This window comes from Doryrhamphus excisus, linkage group LG20 (assembly GCF_037039965.1).
Source record: "Doryrhamphus excisus strain RoL-2023G ecotype Guam linkage group LG20, RoL_Dexc_Guam_v1.1, whole genome shotgun sequence".
Classification (NCBI taxonomy): domain Eukaryota; kingdom Metazoa; phylum Chordata; class Actinopteri; order Syngnathiformes; family Syngnathidae; genus Doryrhamphus; species Doryrhamphus excisus.
The window spans coordinates 12,224,046-12,251,404 of record NC_136376.1 but is presented as its reverse complement, the minus strand read 5'-3'; the positions used below and the strand labels follow the sequence as shown (position 1 = coordinate 12,251,404).

Genomic DNA, 27,359 nt, shown 5'->3' with positions numbered 1-27,359 from the left:
ACTCTGTTCATCGTTGTTCTATGGAGCATGTCGTTACTGAACCAATGCACATGGGGAACTCTCTTAAACTGGTTTGGATATTGTGACATTTTAATCTGACACTGATACATATCAATAAACCAACATTTAAAATGAGGTGGGACAAATTGGGATGATTGATTTTAAGATGCCTCTGATGGATGAAATGACAAAATTATGTTGTAATTTCAGCAGCATGCTGTGAACATTGCAGTAGTATTGACAAAGTTTGCAGGCACACCAAGAACAAAGAATGTGTCCAACATGTCACTTCCTGCCTTTTGGACTGTAAAAATGTACAGGCTGGTCTAACAACATGTTGACTCAGAAGATGGAATTCATTTGTGTCCATTAATGCTGTGACAAAGGAACAGATTACATTGAAGGGCCCAGTTGGTCATCATTCACTGCTAGCACTGTACTGTCAACTGTCTGTTCTATCTAATACATTGACACTTAATGAAATTCCACCAAACCTTTAAGAGGGGTTGGACATGCATAAGATATCAGAGTAGTAAGATGAACGCTAAGAGGTAGCGCGTCGGTGCCTTGTAAAGGGCATCTCAGCAAGAAAACTGGCATGCCTTTAGCAATCTTTCTCACTTGTCGGATAACTATTATGCAAAATTGACTTTTTAATTATGCTATATCAGTAATATCCCTAGAGCCTGTTTAAGATCATCAAACATGAGAAAGATCATTAGCCTAACTCGTTTATTCCACTTTTAAAGCAAGAGGGGCTGAAATGCTCGGTTTGGAAGTTCTGGGTTTTTATGATATCATAAATAAAAGTACACCTTCCGTATGGACTTTGACTCGGCCTTTGCTAGAGTAGGCCACCACTTCACAAAGGACAGCGTTGTAAAAAAGCATGCTTCACAGCACATCTTAAAATAAAGCCTAGAAATTTGCCAGTCACCTCTCTGTCGGTTAACTTTGGAGTTGTAAGTTTTGTTCAACACAGAAGAACCTTTAGATTTTGCTGTTAAAATAAGACGGGAGTTCGTACAGCCATTGTGTTGCTAAAGCCTAGATGACAACCGGTCATACAGGTTCCTATGTCTGGTCTACATGCAAAAATACCCAAGAAACGCACAAAGGGTGTGCGTGTGACATGCCGATTTCTGAGGCATAGACTGGCCACAAACCAGCCGCAGATGTTATTTGTACTATCAAATAAACTCTAGAGGTGCTTATGTTTTTAAGTTGCAAGATAAAAACGTATGTATTTCATACATCTTCATGCACCGTCCGTATGGCCATCATTTCTATATTTTGGTGGTGTCAAAATGTCAATTTTTTTGGACATCACTCTTGCAGACCCATGTGCATACATAATAAGTGTGGCCAACGCACATACAGATATTTCAAACGTGCTCCATGTGTGTTGAGATCTTACTCCTTCATGGTCACCTGAACTCTACCGTCGTCTCTATGAATGAAAAAGGCAGCGATTTGGGGAATGCCAAAAATCTCAACAAACAGCAGTTAATTACAAAGACGTCCAAGTTACAAAAACAAAGTGTCTAAAAGTTCAGCATCACGTCTACAGTTTGGATATATACTGAAAAATAGTACAATGTAATACTTTTAAGAAGCTCTCACATATTTTAGCTTCCATCCGCATCAGTGTTTACACAAGTAAAGTCCTGACTCGACTACCGTACATCTTGACTTTTAAATACAGTACGTACATGCTATAATCGATACATGTGGCGTGGCCAAGAGATGAAGCCCCGCCCCCTCAATGACAGCTCGAAGGGGAATACGGAAATGAGCTGCGCTCTGCTCCATCGCAGTTTGCAGGCATTCATGTGAAAGACTGACTCGGAAACGCCGAGCACACTTTTATCGTTCCCTGGTCGGTGTTTGTGTTGTCATCCACGTAAGTAACCTTGTCTTTTCAAAGCTAAAGGTGCTCACAAACCGAGTAGAGTAAAACGGCAGCCGTGGTCTACCAAACGTTAGCTGTTAGCTGTTAGCTAGCCTTAGCGGTCCTATATAATCAGGGTAAATTCGGTAATATACTCGATTCTAGACACACGTCACCCGCACGAACGATAATGGGAAATGTTTTAATAGGTAGCAGCACACCAAGCTGATTCAGACACCAATGTTCATTGTCATTGTCATTTTTGTTTCTGTTCATAGAAATCATAATGTAAAAGACCCTTTGTCACTGTTTAAGACTACAATGTTTTTTTTGTTTTTTGTTTTACAGCAAAAGCATTATTTTGCCGAGTAGCTAAAATATATTGTGGATATGAAGCTTTGCTGGATTGTTTTTGGTGACAGAGTGCCTCAAGGTCTGTTACTGGGGTTACTGCGTTTTCTTGTTTACATTTATTCATAGTTATGGAATGGCCTTTATTGTCATCATACAATGACAATTATTCATAGTTATATGGTTATGGTTGCCCTCAGAGGGCTGCCTGTAACTGAAACCATATGTATAAATGTCTCATTATATTATTTTACATTTAATTATTTACTTTCAACATTGATTTACCTACTTATATTAAAATAGGAAGTCAAGGTGACAAGCACAAATTCAAGTATAAGTATTGTGTGATTCTGTTAAATGGGGGTATGACTCCAATTGAATGCAGTATAAATGTTTTGTCAGAATTGACAGAACAAATACATTTAAAATACATTTAAGACAGATTATGTCTTTTGGATTTTGAGAATAATTACATAATATAATTTCAATGAAAATATATCTAATAATAATATATATAATATTAATATAAAATATATAATATAATATGAAATATATATATATATGTGTCTTTTTGCTTTCCATAATTTTCACGTTTTTGTGGATCACATAAAATGATACGGCAGGCTGAACATTCCCCCTTTGACACCTGTAGATTAGAGGTTCTCAACTGGTGTCACAAAGAGACTCCCATTATTGGTGGTAGTTTTTTGGTTTGTGTAATCGCTGTAAATAAGAATGCACTAAACAATATGTGCAGAATTCAGACAGTCGCAATCAGTAGCTCAGTGACCGTTAATTGCCGAGACTAGGGGAAAGGTACTCACATGTGAGTTCCTGGCTATGTTTTTAGCACTATAGCGAAGCCTGCTTTTTCTTCTCCTCTCAAAGTTGTCCTATGTGAAGTGGTGGACGTAGACACTGGACTTACCAAGTCTAGAGTTGCTAATAGCCATCCCACCACAATCAGTGCATCTACCCAAGTTAAAAAAAAAAACGTGTAATGACCACATTACTTATGTTGTTGACGCTAAAATGCTAAAGCTACCTACCATTCAGAGGCGTCTTGAAGTAACGTCCTTTCTTGAGAAACATTGGACTGTCCAGTTTCTACTTCTGGATTGAATTTGGGATCCAACACATATGGCTATATGTTAAAAGCGGACATTCAAAAAAAGATAAATCCCTGTTTATTAGCAGCTTTTATAAAATGGTTTCGGCAGCAATCCAAAGATCCTCGTGAGCACTTGCGAGTGTGACCATCCGCAGCAGAGTGGGCATGCTTGGAGGCAAGCCGTGGGTGGGATAAATTAAAACCGAATGTTTTCGCGGGAAGCACGAAATCCAAAGAAATACAGCTGGAATATTTTTTGGAAGATGTAGAAAGCTGTCTTTGCTGGTTACTGTGTGTAGCTGCTCTATAGGAGTCCACAAATCAATAAAAAGGACCAAAAGCATAAAACCTTTAAGGTTGTCCTGTTAGAAATTCCACTCAAATCTTCTGGGAAAAATATAAAGGTTTGTGTTAAAGTGGCACAGATCTTCAAAGTTCAAGCCCTCATCCTTCATGACATTTCACATAATGTCATGCAATCTTGTGAGATCTCAGTTCAGTGAGCGTCAAAGGAATAACTATGTTCTCGCTTTTGCAGTACAAAAAGAAGTTGAGACTAAAGGAACAAATTATACACCTCAGGATATGTGAAAGAGTTAATAGAAAGAGCAGGAAGACACTCATGCCTGGTGTGATCATATGCTTGACTAGAGTGACAGGTGTGACCGATGCTGGAGTAGACAGACTTGCGACAGCAAGCAGTCCATGATTGGCCGAGATGCATGAGTAAAATTTCTGAATTTGACTAACTAGGAGATGGATATTTTCTGTGCCATGCCAACTGGAAAAGATGCAATGTTTAGCCAGGATTTGATCGTTGATAATTGATAGCCAAGGGGAAGACCCAGCAGCTGCTTCTCCTTCTGCTTCAGAAGGCAACCACGAGCCAAGAGATGGTGAAATCTGCTGCTAACTTCAGCTATGGAGTTAAGTTGGAGTCTTTTATTTTTTTTTCATTAACAGGGGATATCTTAGATTTACACTTGGGTGATAGTCTTTGCTATGATAATAAAGTGTTTTCAAGTCTTCCCTATAGGCAAAAATTAATTAGTGGTGGGCTGCCACTGAGACATAAATGTATGGGAAACACTGGCCAGCTATGGTACTGCATGTCATGACATGAGTTTAGGTGGAGTCTTTTATTGTTTTTGTTTTACATTATTATTTATTTATTTATTTATTATGACAATATGATGCCATCATATCATGATATGATAATAAAGTGTTTCCAAGTCTGTGACCACAGGCAAAAATTAATTAGTGGTGGGCTGCCACTGAGAAATGAATGTATGGGAAAGAGTGGCTAAGAGGTGGAGAACATTTGTACTGCTAAGCGTCAGTAAACTTGTATGAAACTTGTTCAGGCTAGACTGGGCCCATCTTATGCAAGGTGTGCCTGGATGCCAACTTAGGTGTTATTGTGGCTAGAAAAAACATTTTTGTGCATTGACTGTAAAAAAAATCTACTTCACCTCTCAGGTAACTTAAAAAATGCTGAATTTCTTTCTCCTTCAGTAGACAGATACCATACTTGAAATGGACAATCCTGAGCTGGCAGTCGGAAAATCAATTCAAGGAAAATAGTTCTTTGTTTTTTTTCCCCCCTCTAATTCTAGTTTGTTATTTATGCCTGTCTGCCTATTCATGTTATGTTATTCATCTTTGTTGCAGTGGTGAAAATCTGTTCTGCACCTGAGCACAGAAGCGACAAACAAGTTTCACTCAGGCATTAAGAAACACTTTCAGGACAGCGAGTTTTGTTTAAGCCTTTCAGCTTCAGTTCCATTCCATATAGTTTTAAGGACTCCCTGCATTTAATTTGACAATCATTGCCCACCGGATATAACATTTGCCTTCATCCATTGCTTTATTGAGGGTCTCGCCTGTGCGTCATACTTTAAAAAGGTTACACAGGGGAGCTTTATAATCATGCATAACTGTCAGTCATGTTCCGTGACATTGATTAATTCTGCAGCAGCATGTGTCAGTAATTAGCTGCCAATCCAATTGTTTGCCTCAAGTTTAGTATGAGTACATTTTTGGGGATTTTTTTTCTTTTTCAAAAATCCTTCCCCACATGTCCATTGATTCAGGCTGTTGGAAGAACATGCCCACATACAGTATCTCACAATGGTGAGTACACCCCTGACATTTCAGCAACCATTTTATTATACTTCAAGGGATAATACTGCACTACAGAAATGAAACTTGCATACAATGTAAAGGAGTTATTAAACTGTCATATGGCCTAGTTTGGGGAGGACGTCATGCTCCTCTTCAGAATGGTGACAGTGCATGTTGGAATTGCTTAATAAACCGCAGCTCCCCTGTGCCAGCAATACTCATGCATCTCAAGAATCAGTTATCCCTCGCTCCATTGTAGTTCGAACATCACTCCCTCACTTCACCATTTTGTTTTTACAAACATGTATAAAAAGGGACCTATTGTGCTCATTTTTCAACCCTTTGTATTGAGTTTTGGTCTCCTATAGAGCAGCTACACGCAATAACCCGCACAGAAAACCTTTTAGATTTTTCAGAATCTGCACCTATTCCAGCTGTATTTCCTTTGATTTGTGCTTCCCACCAAAACAGTCCTCCAGGCATGCCCACTCGAATGATGCTCAAAGTGCTTTCTCAGTATGAACCATATAAGGAAGTCCACCCCTCTGTGACATCACAAAGGGGCAGTTTTACTACGCCTTTTAAACCGAGCCTTTTGAGCCATACCAAATGTTTTTCAGGGCTCACTTCCAAATGCGCAAACCTCATTATCTGAAACTTTCGCATGGTTTAACACGACAATACAACATTCTAACTACATTTATGGGTACAGTTTATAGATGTGCTTACCGGAATTTACGGCATACTATGGTGAGCTTGAGTCGCAAAGGAAATGGTCAGAGGCATCTTCAGCTTGCTTTAAAGAAGTGCTCTTTATCTGAAAGCGATGAGCCAACATTACTCCCTGCCAGCACAGCACAAACGGACAGGAGGTCATCGACACAGACGCCTATACTACTTGCGGTGTGAACAAAACCAACACATTGTCTGTGTTGTTGCTTGTCATTAAGGGGTGATGGTGGGTCCTGCAGGCAAAACCAGTTGGGAACCACAACTCTAAAGTACAGTATGTCTAAGTTTCGTTTCAACAGTATTGTCCCCTGTGAATAATAAAAATGGTTGTAGAAATGTGTCAGGTGTACTGACATTGGTGACATTGTAGATTATTTATGTTTCAAAGCACTGTTTATTTTTCTGTAATTTCAAACAAAGCAAGGGAGAGACATTTGGATTGTTGTTGTTGTTGCAATGCAAGTGTCTTCATCTTTACCATTTTCTTCCCTGCAGAATGTTCCGCTTGCGGGCATTGTCCTCTGTATGGGTTGGCATGGCACACTTCGCCAGACGCTACCACCACAATGGAACAGTGCAAGGGTCTGGCCGAAAGAGGCTACTGATGGCAGCTCTAGCCGGGGTAACTGGTGTCTCTGCTAGTGCTGGACTGCTCTGGAAAAGGTAGGGTTATTCCGGAAAACTAATAATAATAATAATAATAATAATGATAATAACTAATAATAATAATGATAATAACTAATAATAATTTACTTTTAATCAGTGCGTGTGACGTTTTTGTGCATTTACGTCACTGGTAAAAGATCGGACTTTAACGAAAAGTCAGATCAGGGCACCAAACAGTGTGAACAGTGTGACAGCCACCGCCTTAAAGGTGTTGTGCTGTTTAGATCCTCTCCAAGGAGGCTGGTGTTTGCTTCAGGCAAAGTTCAACAGTTGACATGAGAGCTCAATAGGGATACAATGACCACGCTGCAAGAGCCAGCATGATGGATGATGCCATGGGGTGTTTCAGACTGTTTCCAGGCCCTCACCCCAGCCACTGTTTGTATCTCATTAAGCCAAGTTTATTCAGCTTACCCCAGATGGGCTCAGTTATTCATTAGTATTCCGATTTGTCAGTCATGACAGAAAAATGGCAGTGTGGGAGTTGGCTGTGTTAAACTGCTTAGCGTAGCAAAGACACACTATGAAATGCACTATCATCAATGCATTCTCATCTCCGTAAGATGATCAATCATACCTCACAAGTTCTTCTGTACAGTATCCTATTGCTATATTTAACCACCATATTGCATATTGAGTTCCCACAGGTTTTTCATCTGCTTCCTCTCTTTCTGCTGTTAAAAACTAGAGTATATGCTGATGCAGGGCCATCAGTGCAACATACCGAGATGCAAAATGGAGAGGAAGCTGATTCTGTAAGCAATTCAGACTCTGAGTCCGAGAAGTCAGTGGAGGCCAAGAGTGAAAATGGCGATGGGAAAAAAAAGAAGCCACGCATTGGATTCCGTGACCGCAAGGTAATCAATAACTAATACAGATTGTGCTATTCAGCCACTCTCTACTGTTTGATTCATGATCTACTATGGCTCATCCAAAACCTCCCCAATCAATGTTCAATGTGCAATATCAGGATGTTTAGACAGAATATTTTACAGAGCTTGTGTTTTTGCTATCATAAACAACAGTGTTGTTGGTTCATGGGTGCAGAATAATAATAAATTGTCTTCTTTGTTGAGTTAACGATATGTTTAGTGTCTGAAAATTAGGGTGAGGGAATTTATGGTAAGTGCATAATGATTCTCCTGAAATATCCGGATCAAACTTTTTTTGGCAACCAGAGCACCATTTTTTTCACCAGTGGGTTGCTCTTGTGATTGACATCTCGCTCGTGTTGTCAAAGCATTTAAGTCAATATCAAAGATGACTTTCATATTACCATCAACGTTTGACTTCCTCTTTATATACGCCTTCTGAGTTCATTCATTCATTCATTTTCTACCGCTTTTCCTCACGAGGGTCGCGGGGGGTGCTGGAGCCTATCCCAGCTGTCTTCGGGCGAGAGGCAGGGTACACCCTGGACTGGTGGCCAGCCAATCACAGGTTGCCCTTTTAAAATGTTTTCTTTTAAATAGCCGACATGGCTTCGATTTGACACAAGGTGTTGAGAAATTCTCTTTACAATTTAACAAATTTATTACTAAAGTAAATGAATAGTGAAATCTGTCAAAATGGTTTCAGAGTGAGGAATAGATTGCAGTTTGTTTGCGTCATTTCCATTAGTTACACAAAGCATACCAAGGAGGTACAGTACTCAGTTTCTTCTTCAGGATGTAAGTTGTTGTGGTCTTCTCAGTGTACATCCTCATACTTTTCAAATACTTTTTTTCTTGAATTCAAAAGTCCCACAAACCAAGAAGACATGTTGAGGTAAATTTTCTACCAAAACTGAAACAACAAGGGCATATGACACCAGAGGTTCTGCTGTATTTGATTTGGCATAGCCTCATCAGTGATGCCAATGGCCATGTGAATTTATCCTGAAGATTAATAAAATATCTATTAGGAATGCCTTCCTGCTTCTGATAACCCATAACTTTTTATATAAATTATTTTTTACATTTAGATTTAACTGGAGTTTGTGCACACCTGTAGGTAAGAAGGACTAGGAAGGTAAGAACAAAGTTGGATTTGACAAACTGTACCTGTAGATTTGTCCCTACCAAATATTATGACATCACTACTATGAACAAAACATTGAAAGATTGCAGTAGCTCAGTCGTTCCAAGACGTTTACTAGCCGACAAAAGCCGGTATCTTCAACGATGGTGTAGGGTTGATTCTCCAGTCGTTAATCCAAATCACAGTCAATTCAGCTTTCGGGTCGTCTCTGATGAACTTTTCTGCACTTTTCAAACAGTGCGGCGATAGGAAAAAGCCCTGGGCACCAGGGCTGATGAGGTGTAATGTGTTGAAGCACAATATTTTTATCTCTAATCGCGGAATGTTTGCAGAGCAAGGTCGTCCTCTATCCATCTTCCTCAAATGCCTTCTGCATTTCCATCCAGCTATCTTTGTCTGATAATGTCTTCAACATAACCACATAGAAAGAAGTCTGGGGTTGTGATGTCTGGTGAAGGAAGTGGCCCAGGAATTGGGCAATCCCTTTTATTTGACGAGCCTATTTTACCATCAGGGTACCTGGAAAAACACAAATTAGAAACATTGAGAACCACTGAGTACATGCAGTAGAACAAATATGATTAACATGGCACCATCTTTTGAAGTACACAATAAAAATTGTCAAGAGACTTTACACACTTACCTGGCTGAAGAGACACAAACCAATGTTTTGCTCCAAATTGTAATGTGGTATGAGTCCTGGCCGTCTAAAGGGTATGTCATGTTAAATATTTGTATTATTGTTCAGGGCAGTAAATGTAAACACACATATATCGGATATGGGCATGAAAATACACAGATGGATAGATATCATTTGAAAATAAAGATTTTCTGTCATCTCTGAACTGTAACACTTCCGTCCCAGTGATTCTTCTTTGGCCTACTGCCAGAGATATCCCCAATGAAAAGTAATGTCGGCTTAGTAGGCTGAACCAACACTGAGCCGTGTATTAATTGTTTTTTAACTCAACATCTGTGCGTGTCTCTTATTAAATCAGAGCGGCTAACAACCTGACAAAGTCAAATCTTACATTGTGTCGCCCACAGAGTGTTTAAATAGTCCACTCAGTCATTCAGCGTCACATAGAATAAATGCCTGTGTCCTAAACAGCTGTTGGTTTGTCAAATGCTCTGCCATGCTGCTGCCATTTGATGCAGGAGGGTGGCTGTCTCAGAACAAATATTAATGTCGCTGGTGGCTGTAACAGAATAAATCTATTGTATCCCATCAGATGTCGGGGTTAAGTTGGATTTATAGTTGTACTGTGTGTCTCAGTGTTTTTTGTACAGACCATATATTTTTTCCATGTATTTTGGAAAATATTTATAGTGTGTTTGTAAGGTTACTTACCTGAGAAGAGCCAAACTTGTCGCCAAGTGACAAAAAAATAAAACATTCATAAATGAATGAATTCAATACAGTGCATCCGGAAAGTATTCACAGCGCTTCACTTTTTCTACATTTTGTCATGTTACAGCCTCATTCCAAACTGAATTAAATTAATCTCTTACCTCAAAATTCTACACAAAATACTCCATTATGACAATGTGAAAAAAGTTTTTTTTGACATGTTTTGAATTTATTAAAAATAGAAAACAAAAAAATCACATTTACATAAGTATTCACAGCCTTTGCCATTAAGCTCAAAATTGAGCTCAGGTTAATGTTTTTTCCACTGATCATCCTTGCGATCTTTCTACAGTTTAATTGGAGTCCACCTGCAGTAAATTCAGTTGATTGGACATGATTTGGAAATATAATAACTTTCTATATAAGGTCCCACAGTTGACTGTGCATGTCAGAGCACAAACACCAAGCATGAAGTCAAAAGAACTGTCTGTAGACCTGCGAGACAGGATTGTCTTGAGGCACAAATCTGGGGAAGGATACAGAAACATTTCTGCTGCTTTGAAGGTCCCAATGAGCACAGTGGCCTCCATTATTCGTAAATGGAAGACGTTTGGAACCACCAGGACTCTTCCTAGAGCTGGCCGGCCTTCTAAACTGAGCGATGGGGGAAGAAGGGCCTTAGTCAGGGAGGTGACCAAGGCCCCGATGGTCACTCTGTCAGAGCTCCAGCGTTCCTCTGTGGAGAGAGGAGAGCCTTCCAGAAGGACAACCATCTCTGCAGCAATCCACCAATCAGGTCTGTATGGTAGAGTGGCCAGACGAAAGCCACTCCTTAGTAAAAGGAACATGGCAAAAAGCACCTGAATGACTCTCAGACCATGAGAAACAAAATTCTCTGGTCTGATGAGACAAAGATTGAACTCTTTGGTGTGAATGCCAGGCGCCATGTTTGGAGGAAACCAGGCACTGCTCATCACCAGGCCAATACCATCCCTACAGTGAAGCATGGTGGTGGCAGCATCATGCTGTGGGGATGTTTTTCAGCAGCAGGAACTGGCAGACTAGTCAGGATAGAAGGAAAAATGAATGCAGCAATATATGGAGATATCCTGGATGAAAACCTGCTCCAGAGCGCTCTTGACCTCAGTAGACTGGTCATGTACCTTGACCATATAGACAGTAGACATTAGCACACAGCCAAGATCTCAAAAGATTGGCTTCAGAACCACTCCGTGAATGTCCTGGAGTGGCCCAGCCAGAGTCCAGACTTGAATCCGATCGAACATCTCTGGAGAGATCTGAAAATGGCTGTGCACAGACGTCTCCCATCCAACCTGATGGAGCTTGAGACTTATTGCAAAGAAGAATGGGCAAAACTGCCTAAAGATAGGTGTGCTAAACTTGTGGGATCATATTCAAAAAGACTTGAGGCTGTAATTGCTGCCAAAGGTGGATCAACAAAGTATTAAGCAAAGGCTGTGAATACTTATGTAAATGTGATTTTTTTCTTTTCTATTTTTAATAAATTCAAAACATTGTCATAATGGAGTATTTTGTGTAGAGTTTTGAGGTAAGAGATTAATTTAATACAGTTTGGAATGAGGCTGTAACATGACAAAATGTAGAAAAAGTGAAGCGCTGTGAATACTTTCCGGATGCACTGTATGCAGCTGTGTTAGAGAGCTCTAATAAATGACACCGATTGTGTTTGCCCAGGTGATGGAGTACGAGAACAGGATACGGGCTTACTCGACGCCAGACAAGATTTTCCGCTACTTTGCCACATTGAAGATTATTGGTGAGCATGGAGATGCAGAGGTCTACATGACACCCCAGGACTTCATACGTTCTATCACGCCCAACGAAAAGCAGCCCGAGAGTGAGTCACGTTTCCACCCCCATCTCAACAGAATTTTATGACCCTTTTATGACCTCTGTGACTGCCCAGATTCGGATATTGGGCTTTGGCCCAGTAGACAGACCAAAGAAACCTAGTTTGTACTGCATTCTGGAAGGATTGGGTCAAAATGACAAAGCTGCATTTTAGCGTTATTGGCCATCTTCTCTTCCTCACAGTAGTTTAGTATCTCATAACATGAGTTTTATCTCATGAGGTAGTTCAGCTGCCATTCACTTGGACTGTTACATTGGTGGGTTGAAGCCTCAGAACTCTCAGGAGGATATAATAATGTATGTGCTTGTTCAAGTGTAATTCTTTCTCTATGGTATGATTAGATGTTCAGAAGTAAAAGTTCAGGTCTCATGCTACTGTTATTAAATGCATGCCATTATTTTAATGTCACCTCAATGTGGGATATCAATGTGGGGAATTCATGTCATTCCAAAAGTAGAGCCCCTTATCCCACACACACATTCTGCCCCATGCTCATTCAGCTCCACACGACCAGTGCACACTTGCTCTTTATGTTGCTTGAAAAAACAGAATTCCTCCCACATGTGAATAGGTGTAATTGTTTGGGATTTGTAATTCCACAGAGCTCAGATAAGTGGTTTTATCAATCACCAGTTTTCAATCAGAGAACCAGTGAGAGGAAGAGTTGTTCCAAAACCATGGTCAATTCAGTTTGTTGGCGTTTCCATTGTAAGGCTCCTCAAAACACAAAACATAAATACTATAAATGACAACAGAGAGCGAAATTTATGTCCCTTATTTCACTTGTTTAAGGAGCGTGTCAGCATGCAGCTCTGCTCTTTGTCATGTTTGTCTTTGTTTATTTCACTGGTGTTTCATAGAGAACTGGACTTCTTGGTGGAAACTTTGCTTTGTAGGTGCAAGTGCAAATAGTATCTACACTATGGAAGAGTGACTTACCCTGTCTTAAATACATGATACAGATCTTGTTACCTAATGTCATTTAATACAACAAATAAGTAGGAAATGGAAGAGTCCTTTTTTAGTAGGGATGCTCCGATCAAGGTTTTATGCTGCCGATTCAGATAACATATCCACGACTGTATTCAGAGACAACAGAGTGTTAATGACTAATGATTACATGTATTGGTTCTGACTGCAGATGATTCTTTTAAAGAATTTGCAACATGGAAATGGGTTGTTGATGACTATTATTATTCACTTGCATGTGTCACTGATCGCCAGAGAGAGAATAATGTCAATGACATTTGCTGTGCTTCATGCTATAATACATCATGTTGTGTAACTACTGCACCTCTTCGATATCTTCTATCCATCTCACCGTTTTTTTCCCCCTGCTTTTCAGATCTTGGCCTTGATCAGTTCATTGTGAAACGTAATGATGGAAAGGTAAGAATTTGTCTTTGTGATAAAGAGGGAGATGACATTGTGTTTTGTGATAGGATGTGGTTTACTTTGCTGTTCATTTATTGTAAGTTTTGTCATTAGGAAAATACAAAAATATATGTTTTAAAGACCTCAAAAGCAGAATTTTATCCCCATTTGATAATCACCAGATAAATACTCAGCATATACAATATTGTTGTAGTTTTACCTCTGTTGTTCTTTTTCCGAGCCATGTGTTCCCTTTATTTGTTAGCCACATTTCCGTCCATATGAATTTGTCTGATTCTTCATATAGCTTTTGTTGTCTCCAAAATGTTCCTGCCAAACTGTTTCTCACGCGAGTCGCATTCAGGATAGATGAAATGGCCATGGCCTTGTGTGTGTCCTGAAGCGTTGTCGTTACAGTGTGAAGGGAACCTTTCAGCTGGGCAGAGAGGAGGAAATAGTCTGTAGAGTACCTCTATCATTTGTTATGATTTGATATCAAATTGGACAAACAAGCGGTAGAAAATGAATGAATGAATGAATGAAGACAACTACAATACTTAACAATTGCAACACTATTTTGCTACATTGAAGTGGAACAATGTGAAGGAAAGTATGGATGTATTTTGTCCCTCGACACATTTCCTCTCTGCTTATCGCTCATTTGTTCCAGGCTCTACATGTAAAGGCAAACACAACACACCCCGTGTTGCTGTGAACAACTCACGTGTATACTGACTTACCCCGCGCTATTGTAAAAGTATGCTCAACCAGTATTTTCATTGTGTCCACCATTATTGTCTTGGCTCACAGTGTCCATGTGGGTGGCTTTTTTGCTGCCCCAATCTAACATTGTGGTCCAATGTTGCCATTGTTAACTGTTCTGTCATGCTGTTGTCGACCCTCTCTCATTCTCATAACAAGTAATCCCTCCATTTCTCTCTCTTCCCCTCCTGGTGAATAACCATCAACCTCAAACCCAATTTCCACCTTGTCTGTCTTGACCCCCAACCCCCAATAATTCCATCTGCTGACCCCCATTACCCACCTACAAACTCCACACCCCTTTTCTTCCTTGCTTTTTCTGTCGCCGTTGCCCTCCCTGCTTCTGCCCCTCCCCCTCTTCAGGACTTCTGGCAGGTATGGGGTGTGTGCTGAGCGGCATGTGTGCACCTGAATGAAATGCTGCACTTTGTAGTCGGTACTTACTCCTCTTAGTTCCTTTAGTCAACTTGTGCCTCTCCTTTTATGACTCACTTTTTCCTTGTAATGTGGACGGCTTATATACTCACTACTGTGTAAGTGCAGGGGAACAGCTAAGTCGTCGTTTTTTTCACTGTTTTCCATATCTCAGCTCTTATGAATGCCCATTGATGACTCTAAATGATCCTGATATGAAAAATATATAAATGGATCCATGAAGTATTACTGCATCATCAGTTAATCATCGTTTATTGGGACACTATACCCACTATGGGAATCTACATCTTCTTCATTTAAGCAGCATTATTGTTCAAAACAGAATGTGAAGTTCATCCAAGGGTATGTCAGAAACCCTAGACCATGTACTTTATTATTTATTGTCATATGAGCTGTATTAAGGTGATATACATAAAGGTTTGGCTCGGAGCAGGTCAGTCGGGTGATGTCTTCATCTCTTTATAATGAAGAGGATGCTCATCATGGCCGGCTTATTACTGCTACAGTTATTTTCCAGTGATTCTCCATTGTATCAGTGATACTCTCAGTGTTGGTCACTGTGTTAAAGTGTTAACCTCTCCAGTGCTCTCGGTGTAAATTTGGTGTCCACAGATGTGTGCCGTGCACTCTCTTCTGAATTATTAAAACTTCATTTTTCTCCTCTAAGACTTGCAGCTCCTAATGTATCTTGCAAAGCTGAGATGGGAAGAGCAACTAAAAAGTGTCCGGTACAAGGCACCTTCTTTGGAGCTTTTAAAGTAGATTTGGCACATTATTTTTTCTTCTGCGAGAAGATTGCTGTTCCCCTGCACTCATCCTCCTTCTCTCTCTCTCTCTCACTCTTTTTAAATTTTTCTTTTAAGTGTTCTTCCTCATCTCCTTGTAGCACTAGCTTTCCACACATGCCTTGGCACTCATTCCCTCAGCATGCCTTGCTGTGTTACCAGTGTATTCCACAGAAATTAGCTGGTGGTGGCGCCCCCTTTCTGCGCATGGTGGCATCACAGGGTTTTTTTTCGACCCAGGAAATGGCTCTTTTATCTAGCATTGAGGCTGTTTTGATGTGCGTGGTAGCATTCACCAATTCATCTTTTAAATTGTTCAAATGTCAGTACTGCATGATGCCTGAAGAGCATGGTTTGAAGTTACTGAAGGCAGTATTTTGTACTTTCAATAACTGTTTACTGGTTAAAAAGTGTTCCCTACATGCTGTGTGGCCTTCTGTATGAAAAGCAACAATGTGTGCTAACTGACTAGTCATGACTACCAGTAAAAAAAAAAAACTGTTGCTCAAATAGTGTGTGTGTGTGTGTGTGTATGGGTGTGCCTTTCTGTTGTTGCTGTTATGTTTTGACTCTCTTATTTTACAGGAAGTTCCATAAGGTCACTGGTTGGACTTAATTCAAATGCCTCCAGTTCTCCATGTTTCCTCTCTGTGTTAAACTTCCTTAATACCCTTTCTGTTTCTGTAAAACTCACTTAACCCTACTCACACATCCTCTTTTCATTTCTATATGTTCTCCTCATTTAGAAGAGGTTTTGGGTCACCAACTGGCAGTCTTCTGATTAGGCTCCCTCATCCTCATATGAGGCAGCTGCCATTCCTCTATAATTTGATGGCTGAGCATTCTGTATCATGTTGAATTGTTTAGTCATGTTCCCAAAATAATCAGGAATTATTAACAGACACACCTGCTTTGTGGGTCCCCCAAGGACCAGACAGTTAATATGTGCTCTGTACCAGCGGCTTCACATGCTGACAGTGGTATTTTTGCTCCAAATACAAGTGCATATAAACTGGGAGCATTTATTCTGTATAGGGCTCAAGATCCGAGTTAGATTCTGTGTTTTTACGGCCAAATGTCAGGGACATAATGAGGTCTTGTGCAGGATTTCTCGAGAGATGGCATGGAGAGTTTTCCCCTCAGATGGATTCCAGGCATATAAAGATTCACAAATGAATTCATTTATACCAGAGACGGGCGCTGCATTCAGTACCTGGCCCTTCAAGGGGACTTAACCAGGCCGAATTGTTCTCGGAAGACACTGTGAGGGCCTGTATTGTTCAAGGTGACCTATTATGCTCATTTTCGGTGCTGTGTGGACTGCAGTTGTGGACTCCTATAGAGCAGCTACACACGATTTCCCGAGTGGTTAGCATGTTGGCCACACAGTCAGGAGATTGGGAAGACCTGGATTCAAATCTCCACTCGGACATCTCTGTGTGGAGTTTGCATGTTCTTCCCGTGCGTGTGTGGGTTTTCTCCGGATACCGTGGTTTCCTCCCACATTCCAAAAACATGTTAGGGTAATTGGCGACTCTAAATTGTCCATAGGTATGAATGTGAGTGTGAATGGTTGTTTCTCGATATGTGCCCTGTGATTGGCTGGCCACCAGTCCAGAGTGTACCCCGCCTCTTGCCCGAATACAGCTGGGATAGGCTCCAGCACCCCCGCGACCCCCTTGAAGATAAGCGGCATAGGAAATGGGTGGATGGATGTTTCCACAATGCTTATTGCATTAGAATTTAGTTTCTGAATTTGTATGCCACAGGATGGTACTTAAGACACAATTTCTTTGTCCACGTGTGAAATGAGTGGAATGGGCCACTTACCATGCAAGCCCCTGACCGGTACAAGACCTCAAGATAAATCAGATTTGTTGGATTTGTTTAGTTAAAATGTATCCAGCGCAGCTCTCGGGCTTAGCATGAAGTGAACGGAGATTAGCCCTGACCAAACCATTGACCTCCTCTGTGAGTTGTGTGCTTATATATATATATATATATACGTATATAACAGCTGTACATTTTGACAGCATCACCAGCAGCTATTTCACAAAATGTGTTTGTGCCTCTTCTGGCAGGCGAGGCGCTTTTTCCATCATTTTCCTGCAGCTATAGCTTAGCCTGACACACAGAGAATAGTATGAACACATGAGCTGGCTTAGTACAGAGATTTAATAAGGACCTATGCCTCGATTCACTCTGACAGCTGCGATGTTGACACCAATCAGATGACATGTACTTTCCAATGAGGCGCTATCTGTTAATTAACTTGAGGACTACAGTAATGAGGGTTTCAGTCATTTGCGTATCACTAATTTGAGATAACGCTGCAATTAGCACTCACTGCTGACTCCATTGTCATTTTTAGTAACTTTGGATCTGTTTCACCTAAATTCAATTCAGGCTCTTTTGTGGGATTGCTTTGCTCCATTAGTCTCCCTGCAGCAAAGAATTCCAAATGTTACAGCCTAAAAAAGTGTTTCTGGAGTGACTTCCATGATGATCATACTGGCACTACAGGAATCGATCGCCCCTGTTGTTAACATGCGGCCCAAAACCCAACCCCTCATCTTTTTCTTTTATGTTTTGACTTTCCACTTCCCACTCTCTTTTATCTATTTCCCTTACTTTGCCAGCTTTTGTTCCTTGACCCACACCCACACAGGGAATCACCTCACAGCATTTTTTCCCTCTCGTTCACCTTTCTGTGTTTTCTTGCTGAGTTCCATCTCCATTTATACTGTGACAGTGAATGGATCAATCACAATACTGTTATTGTAGACTCTTGTGTTGGAGAGAGATACAAAAATCGGTAGGTACACCTAGATAAACAACTGCACTGCATTAAAGCATCCCTTTATCCTCTGTTAAATATCCCTTAAAAGGGTGATGCTGATGATGGACTCACAATTTGTGGCTTCTCTTGTTAAGGAGGAAGAGTGTGTGAATATTTATTTAGCAAAGCTGCACACCTGCTGTATTCTATACTGTATTAGTTCTGACTTGTTGTACTCAATAAATTGGTTACCTAAGGTTGAGGCAATCAGTGTGTGGATGCATCTGGCTATGTTATTCTACTAGAGTGGATGCCACAGAATATTTATAATCAAATGTCCATCAAATCCATACTTAAAAATACATATACAGTAATAATGTGATCCACTAAAATGAAGCTTGGGGCAATGATGTGTGAGAGGTGGCATCCCTGTTTATTATTTTGCTTTGAACCAGCTGTTTTGGTGAGCGTATACATGTGTGTGAGTGTATAGGAAAGACAGTATGAATACATATGCGTGTCTTTGTTGTTCAAGGCCCTGCTAAAGACAGCAGAGGTCACAATGTTCTCTAACAGTTGTTTCTCCTCCTCCTTCCTCCTCTGAAATGGACCTCTTACAGACGGAGGTAACTCCACCAGGGCTTATTTTGTAAATCCACCAACCCCAACGCCACGACCCTTCCCGAGGCATGCTCTGTCTATCTGTCCACTCTTGTTTGGTGGAGTGTCCCACTTGTGGGAAACTGTCTATCTAGCCTTTTCCTCACTGAGTGTGCAGTGTGCATGTGTTTAGGTCACACTTGTCATGCAAGGCTCTGAATATACACATGCTAACAGGAAAATAACATTAGTTAACTGTGTACCTGTGTGTGTGCGTGTCTGTGAGTGTGTGCATTGGTGTGAGAAAACACAATCAATGTTTGTATAATAATGAATACATTTGGTTTGTGATCCAGATGTGTTTTATTAATAGTGTGTTTGTGCTGCAGTTTTGTGATGTTTCCTCTCTTGTTTTGTCAGTTTTCACTCTGTGAGTACAGCCTCTGGTGTATGATGTGTTTGTACATGGACTTATTTGTCACCACCACCTTCACCTGCCTGTATAGCCTACTGTGTATGCAGCACTTGCATGACTGACATTGCACTACATCACTGTTACATTTCACTCTAATGCTCACTGTTTTCTTGGTAGAAAAGTTGTTCTTTGTTATCATTGAGGGTAGCTTGTGTTGAGTGTAACTCACAGATACATATTAGGAACCCCCTTGAAGATGCAGCATTTTTAATATAATGTTTTCCTTGTGTTGCCCACGGTGAGCAGAAGATAGCCCAGGAGAGGGAGAAGTTTGCAGATGAAGACAGCATTTTTTACTCTCTGGGAGAATGTGGCCTCATCTCTTTCTCCGACTATATCTTCCTCACCACTGTGCTGTCCAGTAAGTGTACATTGTTTTGTTTGTTTACCTGCCCTATTCAGCCTCTCGTACTGTTTAAATAACAAACCAATCTTGTCTCTTTCAAAAATATTAATTGGTGGTTTGTTCAGCCTTTAGAATTGAAACAATTTGGAAATAGCTGAAGGTTTCACCGCGCTGAGGCTGACTTTTTCATTTCCAATATCTACAAAAATTGTATCCCCAGCTTAGCTTTTCTATTTATTCTAATCTGTTCATACGCTGAAAGTCTTTGCAGAAGTTTCCAAGGACGTGTCATTTTTAAGCAGACGGCTTTTTGGTTGGTTTCAATCCATTTAACACGGCCACCATTGAAGGACATACTGTATTTAGCATTACATAATGAACACACTGTCACATCTTGAAATTGCATACATTTGTCCCATTTTCATGCTGTGATCCACACCATACATTTCAGCACACAGTAAAAGCCTGTTATTGTATGATTATTTACAAGAAAGATTGCATTGAAACCTTATATTAATATGATTTACATATAAATAGAACAGTTTAGAATGAATTATTACCAGCAAATGATTTGTATTTTATGAGTATATAATAAATTGATTTAGTACATGCTTGCGGTAAGCTGTATTGACTAATGTTGGACGGTGTCACTATGTTGCACACTGTCAAGTGTTTCCAGTCAATACAACTTTGTATATCATTAATGCAAGCATTGTTCATATAGGGAAGGACAAGGCATACTATATATCTTTGCATCATCAGGCATGGATGAACTCTACAACAGTCAAATAAACGCTACAACAGGGGTGCCCACATTTTTCTCCCAATAGTACTAACTCCCAAAGAGTTAGTACTATATTTATAAAGTGGTATTTATGTACGTTGTACATGTATATTCGGAGTCGGGGCGTGTTAAATAAGGAGGTCAGCTTAATGTCAGTTGTCTGATGTCATATGACATCTATGAAGAGAATTGTATGGAATCGACCCATACTACCTTTGCAAACCTGAGCTCACGATCAATCACCCCTACTCTACAGTATATGCAATTTTGCCACTGTGTGACGTATCATTTCAATATTGTTCAATATTGTGTTACATTGACTTCAGACTTTGTTTCCCTTTGTCTGTTTGTCCTGTGGTGTCCAGCTCCCCAGAGGAACTTTGAGATTGCTTTCAAGATGTTTGATCTCAATGGTGATGGAGAGGTGGACCTGGAGGAGTTTGAACAGGTTTGCTTCTAAATGCTTGTCACACACGGGAGGACATTTGCCATATCCAAAAAAACATGAGGCTATGTGGGATCACTAAAAGGAATAAAGTTTCTATCATATTAATCAGTTAAACAAATTACAACTTGAGGGGCACAACCTTTTAACAAGAATAACGACTATAGGCAATGGTAGTAATGTTCATGATGTAAAGAAAAAATATATATGATTTATTGCAAGAGATCCTTGACAGATGGGCCGTTATGTTCACCTCCTCTCTACTCGGTTTGTAGAGTTCTTGTTGATATTTGTATGAACAAAGTGAAGTATGGTCTCAATACCAGCCATGTATAATAGACTCATATTACAGGGCAACTGTTGCCAAGAAGAGCGACAACCCCCAAACACCCCTGATAGTGCCAGTAAGCAGCATCAGTGTTACATTTATAGTATTGTCATTATCCATTCACTGTCTCAATGTCCAGGTCCAGAGTATTATCCGCTCTCAAACGAGTATGGGCATGAGACACCGCGACCGCTCCACCACAGGAAACACTCTGAAGACAGGCGGCTGCAGCTCAGCACTCACCACTTACTTCTTTGGTGGAGACCTGAAGGGAAAACTCACCATTGGCAGCTTCCTAGAGTTCCAGAGGAAGCTGCAGCATGATGTGCTTAAACTAGAGGTAATGTGATTACATAGAGGCTATTAATCCACTCAAACACATCAACAATCATCAAACAGATCATCTGTGCTGGTGTCATCTTAGCACATGGTGTCAATGACGTGCTAATGACGCCACTTTGGATCAACTGCTTACATATTTTGTGTATTCCAATTTTGAACACTTTTCCTCACTCTTTTTTTAATAGCATTTTTGCAGTTTGTGTTTTTGTAGATCTTTATCCTCTAAAAGGTAGACGCTCCATTGTTGTATGAAGGATCAACGGTCAAGTATTCCTTTCTGGCTTATGTTTTGCATAGTAACAAGCTGCTTCTCGGAGGTGCTACGAATTAGCATTTTGAGAGGTCGGCACATTCTTAGTGAAAGAAGGAAGGCCACCATGTGGCTGTCAAGCAGCTGTAGATATAAATCGTCAGGATTGACCTGACAGAGCCAAGGCCTACTACTGCTAAAACATGCTTCGCTGGAACATTGTGAAAAATGCATAGAGATTTAATGTCCCCATTCCATTCCCGTGCCCGATTCAACTTGAAGCCTGACATCAGAATTTACTGTTTCTCATCATCCCGTGCCAACCTAAGAATTTGTTTGTTCCTGTGCATGGCACTCAATCCTCATCACTCTCTCTCTCTCTCTTACGCTTGCATCCCCATCCAGTTTGAGAGGAATGATCCAATGGATGGACGAATCTCCGAGAGACAGTTCGGGGGCATGCTGCTGGCCTACAGTGGTGTTCAATCTCGTAAACTCAAGCAGATGCAGAAGGGATTGAAGAAGATGTTTAAAGATGCACAGGTAAAGCTGTGTGTATGTTTGATTTATGTTTACATGAATCTCTGAGAGTTACCCGCTGGTGTTTCCACTAATTCACCTGCATGTGGAGATGCAAGACAACCTGTATGTGCCAGAGGGAGATGTTTGAGCATGTAGGAGAGAACATAACGGGAGCTAACACAGACAATGTTGTCCCCCTGCATAGCATGTTAAGTTCTTTTGGACTTAAGCCAACCTGCACTGGAAAAGGCCGAGAAGATCATCGAGGATGCCTTATAAACTGAACCCCAGTAGTTTTTCTGGAGTTTTATACCTATTACCTATAACTATTTACAGGAGTTTTTCAGGTTCAGTTGATAACCTTGAATCAACGAAGAAGAGCATCCAATTAAGAACAGTAGTTGGTACATACCAGTCGTCCCGCTGGTCTTCTCTCATTGCAGTCGCTTAAGTCGTGGTGTCTCTATGTTATCTCCCTCTTCGATGACCACTTATTTACTCTGTATAACCACCTAGCACTACGTATGTAATGCATGTTATAAGTTAGTCACATGGTTGTCAATTGTCATGCATTTGGTGCATTCGCTTTAGTGATAGTGATGTCATGTGAGTCTTATTTTTAACAATATATTCACAAAAAAGCCAAATTCAACCAAACAGAGCGTCCCACTCCTCGCCCTGTATCATCTGCTTATGACAATTGGCAGAACATCTGTACTCAGAGTACGCAGCACAAGGGCGAGTTTCTTTTCATCTGTTTGCCTCCTCTGTTTGCCTCAGGGTTTTCCCATTTTTTGTTTTCTCGCCTGCTTCTTCACTTTATTCCACTGAATTTCAAAAAGACACCAGAAGGTTTTTTTTTTTACATAAGAGAATTTTAACTTTATTCCACCCAGACATTTCTACACCAAGCAGGAAGTTGAAGCTTAAAGCGTATATATTGACTGCTGACAACAACAGGAGACATAAAAACACGCAAAATATTCAAGTCAAGTTTAGGATGTGCATGCTCTCTTCTCTCCCCTTAGCATCTTCCATGGACTGTGGTTTCATGCTAGATCTGCTTCACTTCAATGCCCTGTTTTAAGCATGTTATATTGCTGTTCTAGAAGAATGCGTCACATTTCCTTCTTTTTAAAGATAGCATACATCACATTAATAGTCTTCACAGATGGCAGGTTGAGCTGGGTAAGGCAAGTGTGACGGTCAATGCTGCAAATTAGCTGAGAAGACTCGAATTGAGGTCAATAATTTCTCATCTGACCATCTCGCTCTCTTCCTTTGCCTACCCAACCTACGTTTATAACCTGAATTGTTTATTTGTCTTTGCAAATGAGCAGTTGAGCAGTGTGGCAGTCGATTTATATTATGCATGTGGGCCTGTTCTGCTGACACTCTGTGGCACATTACTCATCCATGCATGGCCACCGCCTCTGCCCATTTGTGTCACACTGCTGAGCTGTACCGTACTCGCAGCTCTTGGCAATATTTGGATGACCTTTTCATCACATTGTAGCGACCTGGTCATGACTGCTTTCATGTTGTGTGAGTTTTCAGTTATTTTCAGCCGTGTTTTTCTTTGTGCAGGGCATTACTTTTGAGGAAGTTGAGAATTTCTTTACGTTCTTGAAGAATGTCAATGATGTGGACACAGCACTGAGCTTCTACCACATGGCTGGAGCGTCCATAGATAAAGGTACACACACACGTTTCCTCTCCCCCTTCTCTCCTCATTGGAGCACTTTCATTTCCTTTATGTCGAAGAATTCCCTGCCAGATATTATCTCCTCCCTTTTCTTCCTGTGCTCTTCAATTTGTCCATCAGTTTTTAGCATGGAATATTACAAAATGTTTGCTCAAGTAATATTACTCACACAAAAACAATAATGAGCGTGAATGAGCAATAATGATGTACCTGGTATATACTTTTATCTACAATGTAGTGGCAGCTTAGTGTAATATAGGTTTGAGGTACTTAATTAAGCATCATTAAATTGCATGATGATGTTGGTCGTGTTAAACTTCCCTGGTTCTGTGCCACCATGGGAAACTTGTGAATGACAAGCTTTGCACTCAGCTGCAACGTCTTTTTCAGATTTTAATGAAAAAATACTGCCACATAGCCGACATCACTCCTACTTAGATGCAGAGCGAATCAAGATATAGTCTTATCATTCTGTCACTGTGTGTCTATTCATATACACACACCTAATCAAGTCTATTTATTCCAAGTGCAGAGGCTGACTGACGCCTTTTTAGCATCTGCTTAATGAGTCAACATATTCCCCTTTCAGTGAACTGATTGAGACTTTTTAGTTTTTCCTCCATATGTTACCCGTCTACACACTTATTGGCTGTGATTCACTGCCAAAGCACTCACTAATAGAAATGAGCACAGGGTCCACACCTAAGGTGCTTGTTTCCAGCGTGTGCATTCAGCTGCATGTCTTGTGTATATATACAGGAACTCGCTGAGTGAGAGCAATTGTGTATTCTTGTCTACGGTTTTGTGGCCAGCTGTGTCTGCACATGATTTCAATCCGTCCGAGTTGTCTGACTGCATTCCCTCTTTTCAAGTCTGAAGGAGCAATTATTGTTTCCGCTTTTGGCTTTTTCTTATTCCTCCCCAATCAGATGATTGTGATAATGCTAAACTACACGCCCTTTGTGTGTGTGGAGGTGCACTCATGGACTCTCTTGGAGGTGGAAAAAAGGCTGCTAACGGGATCCTTTTTATTCATTTTATGGCAAACATTTCACCAACTTCGCTCTTTCCCAGTCTTCATCAGTGACTGTAGATGAGATTAAATAGATTTTTAATATTGTATCATCTTGCCTGAGGCTTTTTTTCCCCCACTCCCTGTTAATGTCTTTTTTCCTCCTAATACCCCTTCATCATCCTGTCAGTCATTCTCAGTCTCTCCCACTCGTTTGCATACCTATCAGATTGTGCTCGCTGTCAATGGCAGCATTTCCCTGCTTTTGATGCAAAGGCAGATATTCAGTGTCCTGACAGTCATCCACAAAACTATTATGAACACTATAAGCATAAACACTATTATGCTTCTCCACTAATGAGTTCATCAGTCTGTGGTTCTCCGTCTCCTAGTAACCATGAAACAGGTGGCCCGCACCGTAGCCAAGGTGGAGTTGTCGGATCACGTGTGCGATGTGGTGTTTGCACTGTTTGACTGCGACGGTAAGCGACTGATCGTTTAAACGTCAGTCCTCTTGCTTTTTTTGTACTCTGAAATATGGACCACTCTCCCCTACTTCTCTTCTTCAGGGAACGGCGAGCTCAGTAATAAGGAATTCATCGCCATCATGAAACAGCGGCTCATGCGTGGGCTGGAGAAACCCAAGGATATGGGCTTCACTCGCCTTGTGCGCGCCATGTGGAAGTGTGCCCAGGATACTGCCTGGGACTTTGCAATGCCAAAGACATAATGGGGACCAAAGGTGACGTGCGAGTGGGAGTAACAGCACCATTAGAGACATTTTTCTCCAACAAATTGAAACAATAGAAGTGAGACTGCAGCTTTGAGCAGCACCATTGGTCATGTTGGTGTGACTCAGGCCAACAGTGAACCTGAACCATGCATGAGTTTGTCATACATATTTGTATAAGAAGCATATACAACCTTATATTTGTCGCCATTGTTCATTGCATTCAACCGCATGTGACACTTTGTTAAATGCTAACAGCAAATGGAAACTGTTATGTCGCCACTAAATACTATTTTTTTTGTGTTCATAGCTAGCCCCAAGATACTTCTACCACTCCATGATGTCACTCTCATATGTTCAAAATGTATATTCTCCTCATTATATTGCTCACTGAAACACTTTTTAAGATTAATGTTATGCAAATTAAAGGTTTGTATTTGATAAAATACTGTGCTGTTTTGTTATACTTGCATAGGACTTCTTCCTGCTGGGAATAAGCAAGACTAACCTGTGGGGCGGCAAAGACATCATTTCTTCTGTACGGAGTCTGATTTTTAAGTAACACTTTTACATATTGACTTGGTTTACACCAGGGGTGTCCAAGGTGCGGACCAGGGCCGGCCTTTTATTGGCTTGTGGTGTATTATAAAACATAGAATTAAAATGGAAACTGGAAAACATTTGTTTATCCGAAGTCGGGTCGCTGAGACAGCAGCCTAAGCAGGTTTTGTCTAGCCCCTCCAGGTAGATCTTGAGGCGTTCCAAGGCCAGCTGAGAGACATTCTCCAACGTGCCCCGGGTTTTCTCTGAGGCCTACCAACAGTTGTGTACTGATCACCTCCCCAGGGAGGGAGGTGTCTGGGAGGCATCCTGACCAGATGCTCAAGCCACCTCATCTGGCTCCTCTCAGTGCAGAGGCAGAGCTCTGCGAGGGAGATCCCAGCCACCCCAACAAAGAAAACTCATTTTGGCCACCCATGACCATAGGTAAGAATCGGAATGTAGCATGACTGGAAAATGGAGAGCTTTGCTTTTTGGGTCAGCTACCTCTTCAGCACAACGGACTGATGCAGAGTCCGCATTACTGTAGACACCGCACCAATTTTCCTGTTGATTTCACATTCCATCCATCCCTCATTCGTGTACAAAACCCCAAGGTACTTGAACTCCTCCATTTGGAGAAGGATTTCATCCCCGACCCAGAGATGGCACTCCACCCTCTTCCTGGCAAGAACCATGGACTCGACGTGAAGGTGCTGATTCTGATATTCATTTTTAAATACATATGAATTACATTTTAGCATATCTGCTTGAATTGGTTTTAGCTGTTTTACAAAATGAAAAATATAAAAATGGCCCCCGAATCCTTTAGGGTTTTTGCATGCCACCCACAATATTGTCTAGACTCAAAAAATGTCTCACACTGAACCTGCTTTCATTGTTTCAGGTCCAGTTGTCTATCCCTCCATATCAGAATATTATGAATGTGTGACCAACAGCATTGTGTGCGTAGACAATATAAGTCTAACCAAAACAACTGGAGCCT

General features: G+C 40.8%; 1 protein-coding gene across 3 annotated transcripts; it reads left to right on the top strand.

Moving 5' to 3' along the window:
* Window positions 1–1,753: 1,753 nt before the first annotated feature.
* On the top strand, window positions 1,754–26,252 carry micu1 (mitochondrial calcium uptake 1). Of its 3 annotated transcripts, XM_058058829.2 has the most exons (13): window positions 1,799–1,903; window positions 6,428–6,483; window positions 6,705–6,872; window positions 7,564–7,732; window positions 11,962–12,124; window positions 13,485–13,528; window positions 19,596–19,710; window positions 20,845–20,927; window positions 21,392–21,592; window positions 22,250–22,387; window positions 23,954–24,062; window positions 25,476–25,565; window positions 25,653–26,252. In XM_058058829.2, the coding sequence occupies exons 3-13, from the start codon at window positions 6,706–6,708 to the stop codon at window positions 25,811–25,813; spliced, it is 1,440 nt and encodes a 479-aa protein (XP_057914812.2). In that variant the 5' UTR covers window positions 1,799–1,903; window positions 6,428–6,483; window position 6,705; the 3' UTR covers window positions 25,814–26,252. The 3 variants fall into 3 exon arrangements, with proteins under 3 accessions (XP_057914811.2, XP_057914812.2, XP_057914813.1); XM_058058828.2 differs by lacking the exon at window positions 6,428–6,483 and having other exon boundaries at window positions 1,754–1,903; window positions 25,653–26,251; XM_058058830.2 differs by lacking the exons at window positions 1,799–1,903; window positions 6,428–6,483; window positions 6,705–6,872; ... (1 more) ...; window positions 11,962–12,124; window positions 13,485–13,528 and adding an exon at window positions 14,672–18,900 and having other exon boundaries at window positions 25,653–26,251.
* The last annotated feature ends 1,107 nt before the right edge of the window (window positions 26,253–27,359 follow it).